Below are 14,535 nucleotides of genomic sequence, written 5' to 3'. Positions count from 1 at the left end.
TGTGAATAGTAAATGGACTGGCATTTATATAGTGCCTTTCTAGTCTCACTCGAAGGATTTATTCTCACTACATGCCAACATTTACCTATTCACACACATTCATACGCCGAGGTCAGACACTGCCAAGCCCCCTGAGCCACAGCGGCCCCATCTACAAATGATCATTTTGGGGGTGAAGTGTTCCTTTTTAAAGTTGATACACTGGAGAACAGTGTCACGTCGGCACGTCGTGCCCTCGCTACCTCTTTTTCAGCATGACTTGTTTCATTTATTTAATGAATTTGAGTTTTTTAACTGTGACCTACCGCGACAAAATGATTGCAGGCATGAGAGTGAAAATCCCTTCTGAATATTAGTGAAATTGCTCGAGATGTTATGCTCATTCCCTTACAAAATGTTTCATTTGATGGGATGTTAAGGTGAACGGTTAGCAAAGCGATGAGCGAGATATGTGAACGTGTGGAACAAGGTGTTAACGTTGATTTCCTTTGTTCCAGACGCTCCCTGGGCCATCCTGCTGGCCAATATTGAGCCACAGTCCGTGGCGGTGACGGTCAATGGCCTGATCCCGGCGCGCTCCTATCAGTTCCGCCTCTGTGCCGTTAATGATGTGGGGAAGGGGCAGTTCAGCAAGGAGACCGACCGGTGAGTTAAATACACATCCTACATCTTTTCCTTCCACTTCACATCAACACCAGAACAGTTATGTGTCCCTTTTCTCCAGGTTATACAAAATTCCCATATACAGTTTCCCTTGTAGGGGGGCTTTCAAGCTACACTTTTTTCTAACAATTTTCAGAGGACGGGATGTTGATGAATCATCTTGGTTTTTTTATAATTGTAGGGAAGCAAGCTTTTTTGTCCATTTTCTTCATTTAAAATCCACTAAAACATTTTATTGGAAATAGCAGTGAAAAATCCTAGAAATTGTCAAACAACAAGAACCTGCAAATCTTTGTGGCTGTTAGCAAACAGTACATTGTTTCTCAGGAAATCCGTTTCCTAGACAACCGGTTTGACTGATCCCTTCAGTCAAGAGTCGGCGAGGAGGGATATGCGTGTACCAAAGCCGGTACACACACACACAAACATGCACTATCACGTGTAAACACACTCAAACACCCGCATGCTCTCGCATTCGGAAAGCCGCAGGAGGGATTTAGGTTTCAGGCGACATTAGTTTTCGGCCTGTCTGCGGCCTTCGCCCAACTTCAAGCACTTGTTTCTCCCTCGTATCCCTCACCCGCTTTTCTCCCTCCCTCCCTCCCTCCCGCCCTCCACCAGTCTGTCACGCTGCTCTCGCTGCCAGCTCCCTTGCCAGAGGAGAACCACGGGGGGCTCCGTCTGCGTGTTGCAGGAGGGCTGGCATCGTACGCTATGTGACGCCATTTGGTACTTAGTCACCGCCACTGATCTCACTCCCATCTCTCATACATATCTCTCCCCCAGACACTCATGGTGTTCTGTCAAAGTAAATATATAGCGTTTAGGTGGCTGTAGAGCACAGGCACCCTTATTGGGCATTGTGCTTATTTTGGGTAATAAGAGCACATAAGGACAGCTCATGGTTTTTAACAAAGACGGCAAAGTGGTAGGAAACAATTTAGGAGACAGAAGAAGAGGGTTTTCAGTTGAAATGAAACTCGTATTTAGCTTTAAATTGATAGGCTTCATTTAGGCTCTTGCATTATTACAAAGCTTTTAGTTTGAAATAAACTAAAGCTGTCTTCATGATGATTTCCAGAGAGGAATAATGTTCTTTTAATCCTATTTCCTCTCTCTTCATATCTGTGTGTTCTGCAGTGTCTCTCTCCCAGAGGAGCCCCCGAGTGCTCCTCCACAAAATGTCATCGCTAGCGGTCGGACCAACCAGTCCATCATGATCCAGTGGCAGCCTCCGCCAGAAAGCCACCAGAACGGCATACTCAGGGGCTACACCATCCGGTAAGATCGCTGTTCCTCCACCTCTCCACCGACAACTATCTGTGTCTCACTGTTCATTACAAAGGCTGGAAGTCACAAACATACATTTAGTTCAGCATAAGGTTCACCCCTACTGTTAGAGTGGATTTCACTTTTAATTTGTGACATTGAGAATTAAAGACAAATATAAAGATTTATAAAGATATAATCTGGTTGTAATTCAGTCACATACAGTATATTTCACATAGGAATTCATACAATGTCAGTTAACACCACTGCATCAAGAAAAATTATTTAGTCTGAGACAAAACTCAAACAGTTTGACTTCAAAAAAACTTTAGCGACACTAATCGGCAGAGTCAGCAATATGCCAAACCGACTGTAAATCCTGTAAACATGTAATTAGTTTGGTTTAACTGTCAGGCTTTTTATTCATTACATCCAAATGAAACAGCAGGTGTTTTCCAGACAGCAGTCAGAGCTGTCAGTGGTTTTTAATTGCTTGTTCGCTGGTGCTTTGTCTCCCCCTAGCAGGGAGTCTAGTGAACTGGCTCAAGCAGCAAAGTACTGTAATGTCCTCACTTTGTCAGGGAACCATCTGACATGTCAAAAGCTGGGTGTGCAAACAGCACGGGTTTGAAATGTTTTTATTGTCCAGCATTCACAGTCCATGTGTGTGTGTGTGTTTCAGGTACCGTCTGACTGGGCTTCCTGTGGACTACCAGATGAAGAACATTTCCAGCCCCGACGTGACCAACCTGCTGCTGGAGGACCTCATCATCTGGACTAACTATGAGATCGAGGTGGCTGCCTACAACGGGGCGGGTTTGGGCACTTTCAGCCACAAAGTCACTGAGTGGACTCTGCAGGGAGGTGAGAACTCAAATTCATTAATGTCATCAGGTGTTAATAAGAAAACATCACAATTTCTAGTAGGAATATTGATTTTGCCTTCGTAGAATTAATTCACACAGATTCAAAACATGAAAATAACTAAATAAAATACACATGGTTTTTTGCAAATGTTTATGATTTATAAACATACAAAACATACAGTTAAAATGCCTTCTTCAAAGTCACCAGACTCCATGGTAATATAACACTTTCACCTCGCCAATCACAAAAAAAGACTTAATTCAGCAAGTTAGATATGAAAATATGCTGATTCTCTTCGTTGTTGTGCTTCTGCTAACATTTCTGGGTTAGCTTGAGTCTGTGACTGATGAAAGAAAGTTTCTTTTCTCAAAATGGTTCAGACACGGATTTGGCCGCCTGCTGAAGTGAAATAACTGAAAGTTTACTAGCCTATTTTCTCTTGTTTCTAACTTGGAGGACAGGAAATACATCATGCGCATAAGATTGTGGGTGTTTTGGGACCGCGAAGGATACACTCATGCATCCTTGAAAATCCGCCCAACAAAGTACTCGGTAGAATTCCAAGGATACTCGAAATTGGAAGAGTCCTCAGGCAGGATTCGATGACTTAGCATCCTTGAAATTCAGCCATTCAAGAACCCTTTGTTGATTTTAAGAACATCCATTGATGCTAGACTAAAGCTGATATGCTGAATGTTTCAGTAATTTGTCATTTTAAATAAATCTGCATGTGTTTGTTTCTCTTTTAAGCATGATAATTATTCATGATGAGTGCGACTGGGATGCAACAACCTGCAAGTGCAGTGTTGTTTTTTTTACTGTACATCTTCCAGTAAGCATCAAGTTAATTTCCATCTCTGACTGAAATCATCTGATGTTCAACTGCATTAAGATTGATTCTTCTTTGTAAGGACCACACAAAGGTGTGGCATCCCCCTGAAATCTATAAGCAGCTCACAGCGTCTCAAACAAACCCACAGAGATGCTGGTATTAGGTGTCCGTGTCATCAGAAAGAGAGTGATGGCGGTATCTGCCCTGACCTGTGCAGCAGCGATCAATACCGACATCAAAATAGATGCAGGCAGACTTCCAGCAGTCAACTGAAATGTGTTCTCACACCTTTATTTTCTGCCTTCCCACCTCCCCTCTTCCCTTATTCTTCTTTATCTTTCCCCTCTTGTCTCCCATTATTTTTTCCTCTCTCTCCTGCGCCCATCCCAGTTCCCACCATCGCTCCCGGCAACGTGCAGGCCGAGTCGGTCAACTCGACAACAATCCGTTTTACGTGGACTGCCCCGAACCCTCAGTTCATCAACGGCATCAACCAGGGCTACAAGGTCAGTGGCCGCCGCGGTGCCGTCAGCGCCAGCCATCACCTCCATTGACAGAACTGTCAGGGCTGAACTTGTAGTATCACATATCCTGTGTAGCAAGAGGGAGAGAGAGGAGCCAAAGGGGCAAAAAAAGATATTTGGTGCCACAGTGAACGATGGACTTTTGTCACCCATTTGTCAGTCGGAGGTCATCCTCTTTATCTTTGCAACCATTTTTCATGTTTTATTGTGAAGCTGTGTGCAACGTAATGATGAATGTCTTCATTATTTTGTCACGGGCTCCTGAATATAGTCCATCTCTCTGTCTCTTGTGTATACTTCATTGAAACAAATGTAACCCACAGGGAAGCATAAAGCCACAGCCATAGAGTAGTTCTGGTTTTTTTTCCCCCATTGACTCTGTTGCAACTTAATTATGTCATTGGGTTTCTTTTTCTTCCTGGCTTTTTGTCTATCTGTTCAATAGCGCTCCACAGGCCCGACTCAGCTCTGGAGGGGTCACTGTACAAATCAGAATTTTAAATGCTAGATTTTCCTCTCCAGAGGGAGCAGTGAGAAAAAAGGGAATTAAAGAGTGTGAAAGCTGATGGGAAGTGAAGCCTTTCAGGAAGGGACAGAAAAAGACAGATAGATGGGTGAAATAAACAGAAGACAGTCAAGTATCTATCTTCTGATATCTTCTTGCCAGCTCTTTGCTTCCCTGGAAGCTCCCTCTCTCTGGAAACTGGAAACAAACCCAATAGACCTGCCTTTGGGACTCATTACCGAAGCAACTAATTGGTCGATCCAGGTCCCATTAGTAGATGCTATATGGTGCACAATCAACATGCATGATGGGATGCTATCATGCCTCTCCTGAGCTCTCCCAGTCTGTCTTAATGGAGCTATTCCCTCCCAGTCAAAACCTCTTCAGGGTATCTTTCTAAATATATTTCGGTGAGCTACGTTGCCAAATACCTCCTCAGACTGGCTCAGGACTACCGAGGAGAGACACTACTGTTGGTTTTAGTGAGAGTACATGTGTGAGAATTATTACAGAAAAAATGATTAGCTGCTGTCTGGGTATTTTTTTCTGTAACTTTTTTTTTCTTTCCTTTCCGTTTGTCTGGTTCAGTTGCTGGCCTGGGAGCCTGGCAGAGACGAAGAAGTTGCCATGGTAACGGTGCGACCGAACTTCCAGGACAGCGTCCATGTGGGATATGTGACAGGTCTGAAGAAGTTCACAGAGTATTACACCTCTGTGCTGTGTTTCACCACGCCCGGAGACGGCCCCCGCAGCCCGCCCAAGGCCTTGAGGACACACGAGGACAGTAAGTGACTTTTCTTCCACAGTTTTCTCTCTCTGGTGGTGGCGAGGGGCCACCAAGCATCTCACAGTAACACATCCTCCGGGCAAGATCTATTATTCATGCAGAACGAAGTTGTAGAGAAGTGCTAATGACTGAGTTTATCCTGCATCCAGCCAGGATCATCATAATTGGGATTTAGTCCCTTTAGAGATAATTGGTTGAGCTTTGGAAAGATTTTTCCCCAACTTGTCATCAGACAGTTTCTTTTTTCAGTGATTACCTTGTTTTTTGCTCGATTTGTAAACACATTTAAAATGCAAATGCTGTCACCAGTGGAAGCTGATCAGCATGAATTATTATTGAATATAGAGTGTCTCATTTGCCCACTGGCCTTGCTCATTATTCTTATTTGTCCCTGTCCAGCCCCCGGTGCTGTAGGTCACCTGAGTTTCACTGAAATCCTGGACACCTCGCTCAAAGTCAGCTGGAGTGAGCCCGGCGAGAAGAATGGAGTTCTCACAGGTATGTTCACTTCACTCCAAGATCATACTTAGTAGTAAGGCAAGAAAGGGCTGGAAACAGCAGTTTGTCTAAGACGGTATTGACTATAAGAGATCAATCACTGAGTCTTGTTCTACGTTGCTTTTTAACAACGGCTTGAACTCATTAGGTGAGCCCAGCACATGTAGCTTTTATGGCGGGTACGCAGCTACTTTATTATTTGTCTGTTTTTGTTTTTAATCTGGGTCATATACTAATGCCTAGGCGGCATGAACTCATAAGACATGAAATATCAGCGAGAAAACAAAAAAAAAGGATATAAAGTCTTACATAAAACATTACATAGCAAACACAGAACATTGTCTCCTCCCCCAAGCTCTGCAAGAAAAATCTGTCATAAAAAAAGGCTCGCTTCCGAAGACACAACTCAAGACTTTAATAATAGAAGAAGTAAGCAGAGATGAAGGGCGGTTTACAAAAAAAAGTATATAGCGCTTTAAATCAGTCACAATTATGACCTTTTTTTGAAAAATACTAAGTAGATCATAGTTCAACATAAAGATTTTGTCTGACATATCCAGGGATGAGCTTCTCCTTATTAAATCACTTCTTATTCAGTTTACATAGTGCTCTCAAACTTTGAATAAAGAACAAATCCCCACCAGTGACATTAATATTGAAGTGTTTACAAAGGTTGAGATTTAGCAGAATATTGTGAAGCGTTTTTTCCACTCTCAGGAGACAAACACTGACATGCCATGTGAAATTATTGATTTGGCAAGAAGTGCCGCCTAATGCCTTATGCAATCACATGAAAAGTGCTGCTGGCCAAGGAGCAAATTGCATTAACTTTGAGAGGGTAAGCGTGTGTGTTTGGATGGGAGTGGGCGGAGGATGTGTGTGTGTGCAGGGAGGTATAATCACAGGCTGATTTAATTTGCTATATTCAATTTTTGATGAAGTTAATTTAATGTTTCTGTTAGCTTCGCCCCGTAGCATGAGAGCTGAGAGTTGCCATTGTGGTAAAAATTGCTGTCTGATTTTCCCTGAGAGGATTCTCTCTTGTTGGTTGCTGTCAACCTGTCTCTGCTGCTCTTCAGGTTACCGCATTTCGTGGGAGGAGTACAACCGAACGAACACCAGAGTCACCCACTACCTGCCAAACGTCACCTTAGAGTACCGGGTCACTGGACTCACTGCTCTCACCACCTACACCATTGAAGTGGCAGGAATGACCTCCAAGGGACAGGGCCAGCTGTCCTCCTCCACCATCTCCTCCGGCGTCCCACCAGGTCAGTAACCAAACAGTAAATTTAGATACTTTAAGGAATACTTTACCCACATACTGATCATTTTTATATCAATTACCCACATGTGAAGAAAACTTGCATGTTGAACGAAGAATCAAAAACAGAGAAAGGTCTTGATGAACTGAATAAATGGGGGGCCGCATTTAACTGCTGAGTATTCCATGTTTTTAGTGTGTAGCTGTTTATGATGATTTTACTGTTTGTAAAGTGTCTATGAGAACCTTGTATAAAATGTATTACTATTATTTTTATTAACTACAGCAAAGCTTTATCATAAACATCGATTTGCAGACTCTCACACAAATCATGCTGTTTACTCCGAGTCTCATTGATCCGTTTGTAAGCTTAGTACTTGCCAAACACATGCATCTTTGCTCTAACCTTACTATTTAAAACCCTTCGGACTGATTCTTAGTCTGACGATAGATAAGCCTCTGTAGTCAAGGTGCTACTTTGTTGGTGTTCTGGTGTAGCCAGCAGATATCCGGGCCAACACTTCCTAAACTGAAAGGGTTACTTGTGCGACTTCAGAGTCTGATTAAAAAAGCAATTCTCAAAATGAAAGCAATCAAGACCAAGATATCTTGCCTTTAAAGTTCTAAGTAAGCTCCAAAAACGCTGGATACTACATTTCCCATAATGCAACAGTATATTTCATAAATAAATGCCGTCTTTCAAACCTCCACACTTCCAGTTTGTAATATGGGCCTTCTGTAAACATATTTAAGTCAGGGTTCATTTTTCAATAGCTGGGAAACCTTTATTAAACCTTCCCTTCCTGCATATTTACTGTTTCACATTAAATTTAGTGAACACACTCTCTGCTGTCTGGCGCCAGACACGATGAAATTGAACCCCAGTCACCTCAGCTGGGCCGGAGCCAAAGAAAAAACCTCACCCGTACACATATCTGCACCACATCTGCGGCATAATAGCTCCCGCGAGAGCATTAAGGACAATTACAGTGTTTAATGATTTCATATTTGCAAAATTGTGTAATAGACATACAATGCCCACATCAATTACCGGAGCAGCATTCAGAGCCTGTACATCTGTGGAACCTGTGCAATGACAGGCTGTTATATTGCGAGCAGGCTTCAGAGCAGCCGTTAAAGTCCCCAGAATAGTAATTACTCTCATTGTATACGTGGTAAGAAAACACCTATGAGCCTGCAATGGTGTCACAACGACTCAGCTAAAAAAACACCTCAATAATTAGTCATGCAAATGATTTAAAGTGATAATTTTACTACCACGTATAATCTGTGTTTCATTAGGGTTGAATACATCCTCATTTAAACATTGCTCAGTGTGTCCATGGGAATGATTATATGTTTTTAATATTAGGGCCGTTGTCCACACTCCAACACGCCTCAGTCTGATGTTAATATCTCCAGCCAGGATTTATGTGAACTATATTGCACTTTTGGAATGGGTATATGTTATGGTAGGGTTTATTGTTTATCCCGAGGGAAGGATGTGGGAAAGAGAAGATGAAACGGAAACACAAAAAGCTCCCCACATACACACACTCAAACCATGATATTCATATACGCAACAAAAACCGCCCTCCTGCTGTTTTTTTGAATTCACCATTTTCAGATTTATTACCCCTCCAGGATTTCCAGGGGAATAATCCATTCTTATTGTTTACTCAGCTCAAGTGTAAACAGTGAGCTATCAGATTGAATCGTATCTCCAGATAACTGCGCTGTAATTGACATTCACGGCTTTGTCTCCGCCTGTAAGCGTCTCTTTTCCAAATCCGATATACGTTTGCTGTTTGAGCTGAAGTTTGGAGAACAAGAGAAAGTGAGGATGCTGAGAAATGCATCTGTGTGCAGTATCTGTACGGCCACAAGGGGGCGCTGAGGTAGATAGATTTTCCCAAGCAGAGCAAAACCACCCTGTGTGAAAGGCAGCCACACAGGATAAACCAACAGTCTTCTCTCTCTCTCTCTCTCTCTCTCTCTCTCTCTCTCTCTCTCTCTCTGCCTCCTCACAGAACTTCCTGGCCCCCCTACCAACATGGCAATTTCCAACATCGGCCCACGCTCTGTCACCCTGCAGTTCAAACCGGGCTACGATGGCAAAACTTCCATTTCCCGCTGGCAGGTGGAGGCTCAGGTGAACCAGATTTAATCCGGAGTTGAAGCTCCAATGTCCTTAATCATGTGTTATTGCTTTTGGGCTCATCTTCCTTCTGTCGGATTGTTTCAAGATCTTGACTCAAATATGATTTCAAGGCCAAATACAGATCCTCTGAGAGGTTTGAGGTGCTTGCGCAGTCATTGCAGTATCTACTGTGTTTGTCATGCTCTCTGTTGTCTTGGTCCCAGGTGGGTGTGGTGGGAGAGAATGAGGACTGGGTGACGGTCCACCAGGTGTCCAACGAGCCCGAGGCCCGATCCTTGGAGGTTCCAGGTCTCAACCCATACACCTTCTACAGGTAGCCATACTGGGAACATTCATCTATTAGAAATATATCAGCTTTCCTCTGCAATCCTGCAAATGTAATGAAGTAAAATGTGTTAAAAAATGTATATATAGAAAGAACCAAAGCAGATCATAAGCCCAAAACACATGTGATTTTGATCTGCTGTCAGTAGATTTTTGTACATAAGACATGCCTACACATCATACTGCGTTATAATAGTGTTATTAGAACCACAGTACAAACTTATGCTAGATAACATGGAAGATTGAGACAAACAGCAGATAAAGTGTATGCGAGCTTGAGTATCTCATCTTATTTTTTAGCATATCACAGGAGCCTTATCCTATTCTCCATTCCTTTGATTTGGCTTGTTATGGATAGTGTGGTTTAAATATATTTTTTTACAGCATGCACATATTCTTTATCTCGGTGCAGTCTGCTTGTTTTCCACGATCACATTCAATATCACTGATTAATCCCTGAAGACCCACAACAGCTATAGTGGGTTATCATCATTCCAACATCAGTGCTGCCAGTTTACATCTGAGTAGATTTAAATGTTTCTCGTGTTGGATCAAAATGTTGTTTTTTTGCATTTTCAGGCTGTAACACAAATAAGCCCTCCGCTCATGTTCAGACTGCATTCATATTCAGTGCTCTGATCTCAGTTCAAATGCAATAAGCCTCATGTAAGAGGATGCTCGCTGCAAGTACCGCAGTAATGCTGGATGTTTGTTTCAAGTTGCCAGATTCTGAGCTGAGATTTCTCCTCATGCAAAAGTTGCATCATAACGTTTAATTCCAAACACCAGGCTCCGAATGCGTCAGGTGAACATTGTGGGCACCAGTCCTCCCAGTCAGCCCTCCAGGAAGATCCAGACTCTGCCGGCTCCTCCTGACATGGCCCCCGCCAACGTCACCCTACGCACCGCCAGCGAGACCAGCCTCTGGTTACGATGGATGGTAAGCATGGATCAACTTCCTGTGTGCATACAGTTTGAATTAGTCACTGCATTTCTCAATCATGATGTTACATATCTAAATCTAATATTATGTAACCTAAGGAGTCTGGCTTGTTTTTGTTTTTTCTGCACTTTATTTGTAGTTATTTATCCATTCATCACACAAGACATTGACTTAAGCTATCATCTCAAGGTACAAATATGTGCAAAAAGAAAAGAATATTGTAAAGAAACAAAAAAACAAGGCCCAACACAACAGCAACTGAAACAGAAGGTGTTTAAGCATGAATATGAGTTTATGGATCCAAGCCAGTCGGTCTATTCACAAAGATTATCACATCTTTGATCCATTGATTGTGTGATGGAAGGAGTAGAGCCTTCAATTTGAATAAGCTTGAGCGTCTAGCTAATAAAGAGGAAGAGGCAATGACCTTCTGAAAATGAGCAGGGACATTGGAGTCATCTAAAACTGAAAGTATGCCAAAAAAAGCAATTGTTCTGGAGACTGTAATATTACAGCCATGAGTGACAGAAATTGTATTAAAACCCACTTTACCATTATGACCCACTTTTTCCTTTCCATCCACCTCTCCCAATGTCCATGCGCAGCCTCTGCCTGAATGGGAATACAACGGGAACGCGGAGCAGGTGGGCTACAGGGTTCAGTACTCCCGCGCCTTCTCGCAGGGCCGGGCGCTGACCCACGTCATCGCAGACCGTCTGGAGAGAGAGTTCACCATCGAAGACCTGGAGGAGTGGACAGAGTACGAGGTCAGGGTCCAGGCGGTCAACGGCATCGGGATGGGGCCCTGGAGCCAGCCGGTCAGAGGCAGGACGAGGGAGTCGGGTGAGTTAGGGCCTCATCTGTCACCCTCAGAGAGAAAAACACTGGTTGTCTGATGTATGACGATGTGATGATCCATGATCCTAGAGCAGCAGCAAACCGCGCTGAATCATTTGCATCACAAAGACATAGCGTTGCTTACTTAATTACTCAAAAGCACTGTTGTCAAGTTCTTGTCAACAGAAACAACAATGAAATGCAGAGTTATTATAGAGCTAAAAAAAAAACACAGCAACACACAAATTACTGAACGCATCCTGAGTACTGTTTTTTCTCAACATGTGTGGAATATCTACATAATTATTCACATTAGTGTCATGAACATACACTCAGGGTTGTCACTTTGCCATGTGTTAAAATGATGAGTCTTTTTTAGCTCAAAGCTCAAAATCTCATCCCTTTCCCTCCATGCTTCGTTCCTCATATTGCTCACCAGACATTGGGTAGTGGAAGGAGTCTGAGGAAATTGAGAACACATGGACTCCAATGTTGAATTCCTGTGCTCTTTTTTTTTTTCCACTCACTCCAGCAAATTCTTAGGAATCAGCGCATTATGTCCAGGGACGAGCGCCAAGGAAGAGAAAAGGCCAATGCAATGTCTTTTTTTTTTTAACAGCAGGGCCTTGAGGGTATACCAGGATATCAGAGGCTTTGAGCAAACACATCGCACGCACGACCTAACCGTAGCAGATCACTCAAACTGCGTCTCTGTGGAACACCTACATCCGCACACATAGCGAGCATAACAAACTAATTTTTTCAGAATAAATGGCACACAATGGAATATTCAGGCATAATGTTTTCCGCCTCTCTGCTCCCTTTGTTTTGCAGTCCCCTCCTGTGGACCCACCAACGTGTCCTCCTTCGCCACCACCTCCAGCAGCATCCTGGTGCGCTGGTTTGAAGTTCCTGAGCCAGACAGAAATGGTCTAATTCTGGGCTACAAGGTCTGTTTGTGCTTTTCTATGTGTTGATTTATTCACTGAGCAGTCAAACACCTCTAATTGTTTATTTTTAGAAAGGATAGCTCTTTTTCAGGCAGTATACCAAGCAGCAGGGTGACAGGCTGTGAGGCCGCTTCCAAACCTTTTTATCCCAGCTTCTCTTTATCTCTTTGTCTCCTTCGCTGGATCAGGTGGTGTACAAAGAGAAGGACTCAGACAGTGCAGTTCATTTCTGGATGGTGGATGGAAACGCCACCCACAGTGTCCAGCTGACCGGTCTGGGAAAGTATGTGCTCTATGAGATCCAGGTCCTGGCTTTCACGCGGATTGGAGATGGACGGCCCAGTTCTCCACCCATACTGGAGAGGACTTTGGATGATGGTATGGAAAAAAGATTAAGCAACTATAAGTGTTATAGTTAAAAAGCATTATTACAGTATGTCAAAACATGAATCGTACTATTGCAATAATAATGTATATACTTTCTCCAATGAAATTATATGAAATTAAAACTCTTCATAGTCCATTTTATACGTTACACATGTGTATGTTGTTGAATAGGTTGACAATATTATCGGGTTTTGATCTAAAAGGGTTAAAAGGCTATTTTTCGTTAAATCTCGACTTGAATTAATCAGGGCTTTTTGGAATGTAGAACATTTTGTTTTATTTGAGTGGCCTTTGTGATTTGTTGGGGAAATTTAAACGTTGAATTCAAATTAAAATGGTGAAGAGGAGAGAATAGTTTCATGGGATGTTCGTTCATCAAATTGGAATTTTGAGTAACTCCAGAGTTGTTAAGTTATGCTATGTATTATCTGTTGTTTTCCCCACAGTTCCAGGACCTCCAGTGGGGATCCTGTTCCCCGAAGTACGGACCACATCAGTCCGGCTTATTTGGCAGTCCCCCTCGCAGCCCAATGGCATTATACTTGGTTAGTAACATGTGTTAAATGTACGTGAGAGCAGACTGTTGCAAATACTTATTTCTCAAGGCATGATGTTTTCACGGTTTAAATCAACACTAAAAACGAGGCTACATCCTTTTCCTGTTTGGGAAGGAAAAGGGTGGTTAGGGGTTATTTTATTTATTTTATCTTGTTCGGCTTTATTTATTGATATTAAACTAAGGAAATCTAGAATCTAGTCTAGAAATGACTTCATCATTAGTATCAGTAAGTCACCAGGAAACGACCAAATATGCCACATATCTTTATTTAGATTTAATGTAGCATCAGGCCCACAGGTGTAGTCCCTTATGCCTCTAAACATACTTTTTTTTAATGTTGATATCAAGTCTTGTCATCTCTCCAGCTGTAAAGGCAGTTGAATATCCTTTTGAGCTAATTGGGGATCTCCTTGTGAGTGTTTGAGTCATTATATATATGTCTGATCATTAATTTTCAACTGCACAGTATGTATGATCCACACAGCAGCAAAGATGCAAATAGAATTCTTGTTGTTTGTGTTAGGAAAACCAACACAGACCTTTTTTTTTTTATTCACCATTGATCTCCTTATGACACCTTCAATAAGATCATTTGTCCCCAACGTCTCTCCAGCCTACCAGATCACGTACCACCTCAACTCCTCCACGAGCAACACCCCCACGGTGGACGTGCTGATCCCCAGCGCTCGCCAGTACACGGTGACCAGCCTCAAGCCGGAGTCCGTCTACGTGTTCCGCATCAAAGCGCAGACGAGGAAAGGTTGGGGCGAGGCCGCTGAGGCTCTGGTGGTCACCACAGAGAAAAGAGGTAACCATAACTTCATGAATGTGTGGTGTATTATCTTTTTTTTTTTTTTTTTTTTAAAGAAAACCACCCCAAATATTTTTAAACTCTCCAGGCTTTCCCTTCAAATTCTACACTGTGTATTTTTAATTCTAACAAGTGCTGGATATGATGATGATTATATAACAATGATCTGAATGATGCATGAAAAAAAAATAATTATCTCTAATAGTATAAAATTGAATAGTAGCAAACAGGAAACACATCATAAATTGTAGGCATAATTCCACGAGCAGAATTATGTGATCTCAGTCATGACACAACTTGTAGAGAGCTCCCACTAAGCCTCCCTCGCACTCGGTTCATTCCCAGTTAACAGTC

At 42.6% G+C, this 14,535-nt stretch overlaps 1 protein-coding gene across 1 annotated transcript in view; it reads left to right on the top strand.

Moving 5' to 3' along the window:
- Window positions 1-14,535, top strand: part of sdk2b (sidekick cell adhesion molecule 2b) — a 77,427-nt gene that overhangs the window by 39,531 nt on the left and 23,361 nt on the right. Inside the window, exons 14-28 of the mRNA XM_054598860.1 lie at window positions 498-645; window positions 1,804-1,944; window positions 2,615-2,796; window positions 4,022-4,137; window positions 5,249-5,444; window positions 5,847-5,945; window positions 7,025-7,216; window positions 9,240-9,361; window positions 9,574-9,683; window positions 10,484-10,634; window positions 11,243-11,480; window positions 12,309-12,424; window positions 12,613-12,802; window positions 13,258-13,356; window positions 13,984-14,178. Of these exons, the coding sequence (XP_054454835.1) occupies window positions 498-645; window positions 1,804-1,944; window positions 2,615-2,796; window positions 4,022-4,137; window positions 5,249-5,444; window positions 5,847-5,945; window positions 7,025-7,216; window positions 9,240-9,361; window positions 9,574-9,683; window positions 10,484-10,634; window positions 11,243-11,480; window positions 12,309-12,424; window positions 12,613-12,802; window positions 13,258-13,356; window positions 13,984-14,178 (2,295 nt within the window). The remainder of the gene's footprint in view (window positions 1-497; window positions 646-1,803; window positions 1,945-2,614; window positions 2,797-4,021; window positions 4,138-5,248; window positions 5,445-5,846; window positions 5,946-7,024; window positions 7,217-9,239; window positions 9,362-9,573; window positions 9,684-10,483; window positions 10,635-11,242; window positions 11,481-12,308; window positions 12,425-12,612; window positions 12,803-13,257; window positions 13,357-13,983; window positions 14,179-14,535) is intronic.

The sequence above is a fragment of the Anoplopoma fimbria genome, chromosome 5, assembly GCF_027596085.1.
Source record: "Anoplopoma fimbria isolate UVic2021 breed Golden Eagle Sablefish chromosome 5, Afim_UVic_2022, whole genome shotgun sequence".
NCBI classification, from domain to species: Eukaryota; Metazoa; Chordata; class Actinopteri; order Perciformes; family Anoplopomatidae; genus Anoplopoma; species Anoplopoma fimbria.
Note: the sequence above shows the minus strand (reverse complement) of the source record. Positions and strands in the feature narration are given on the sequence as shown.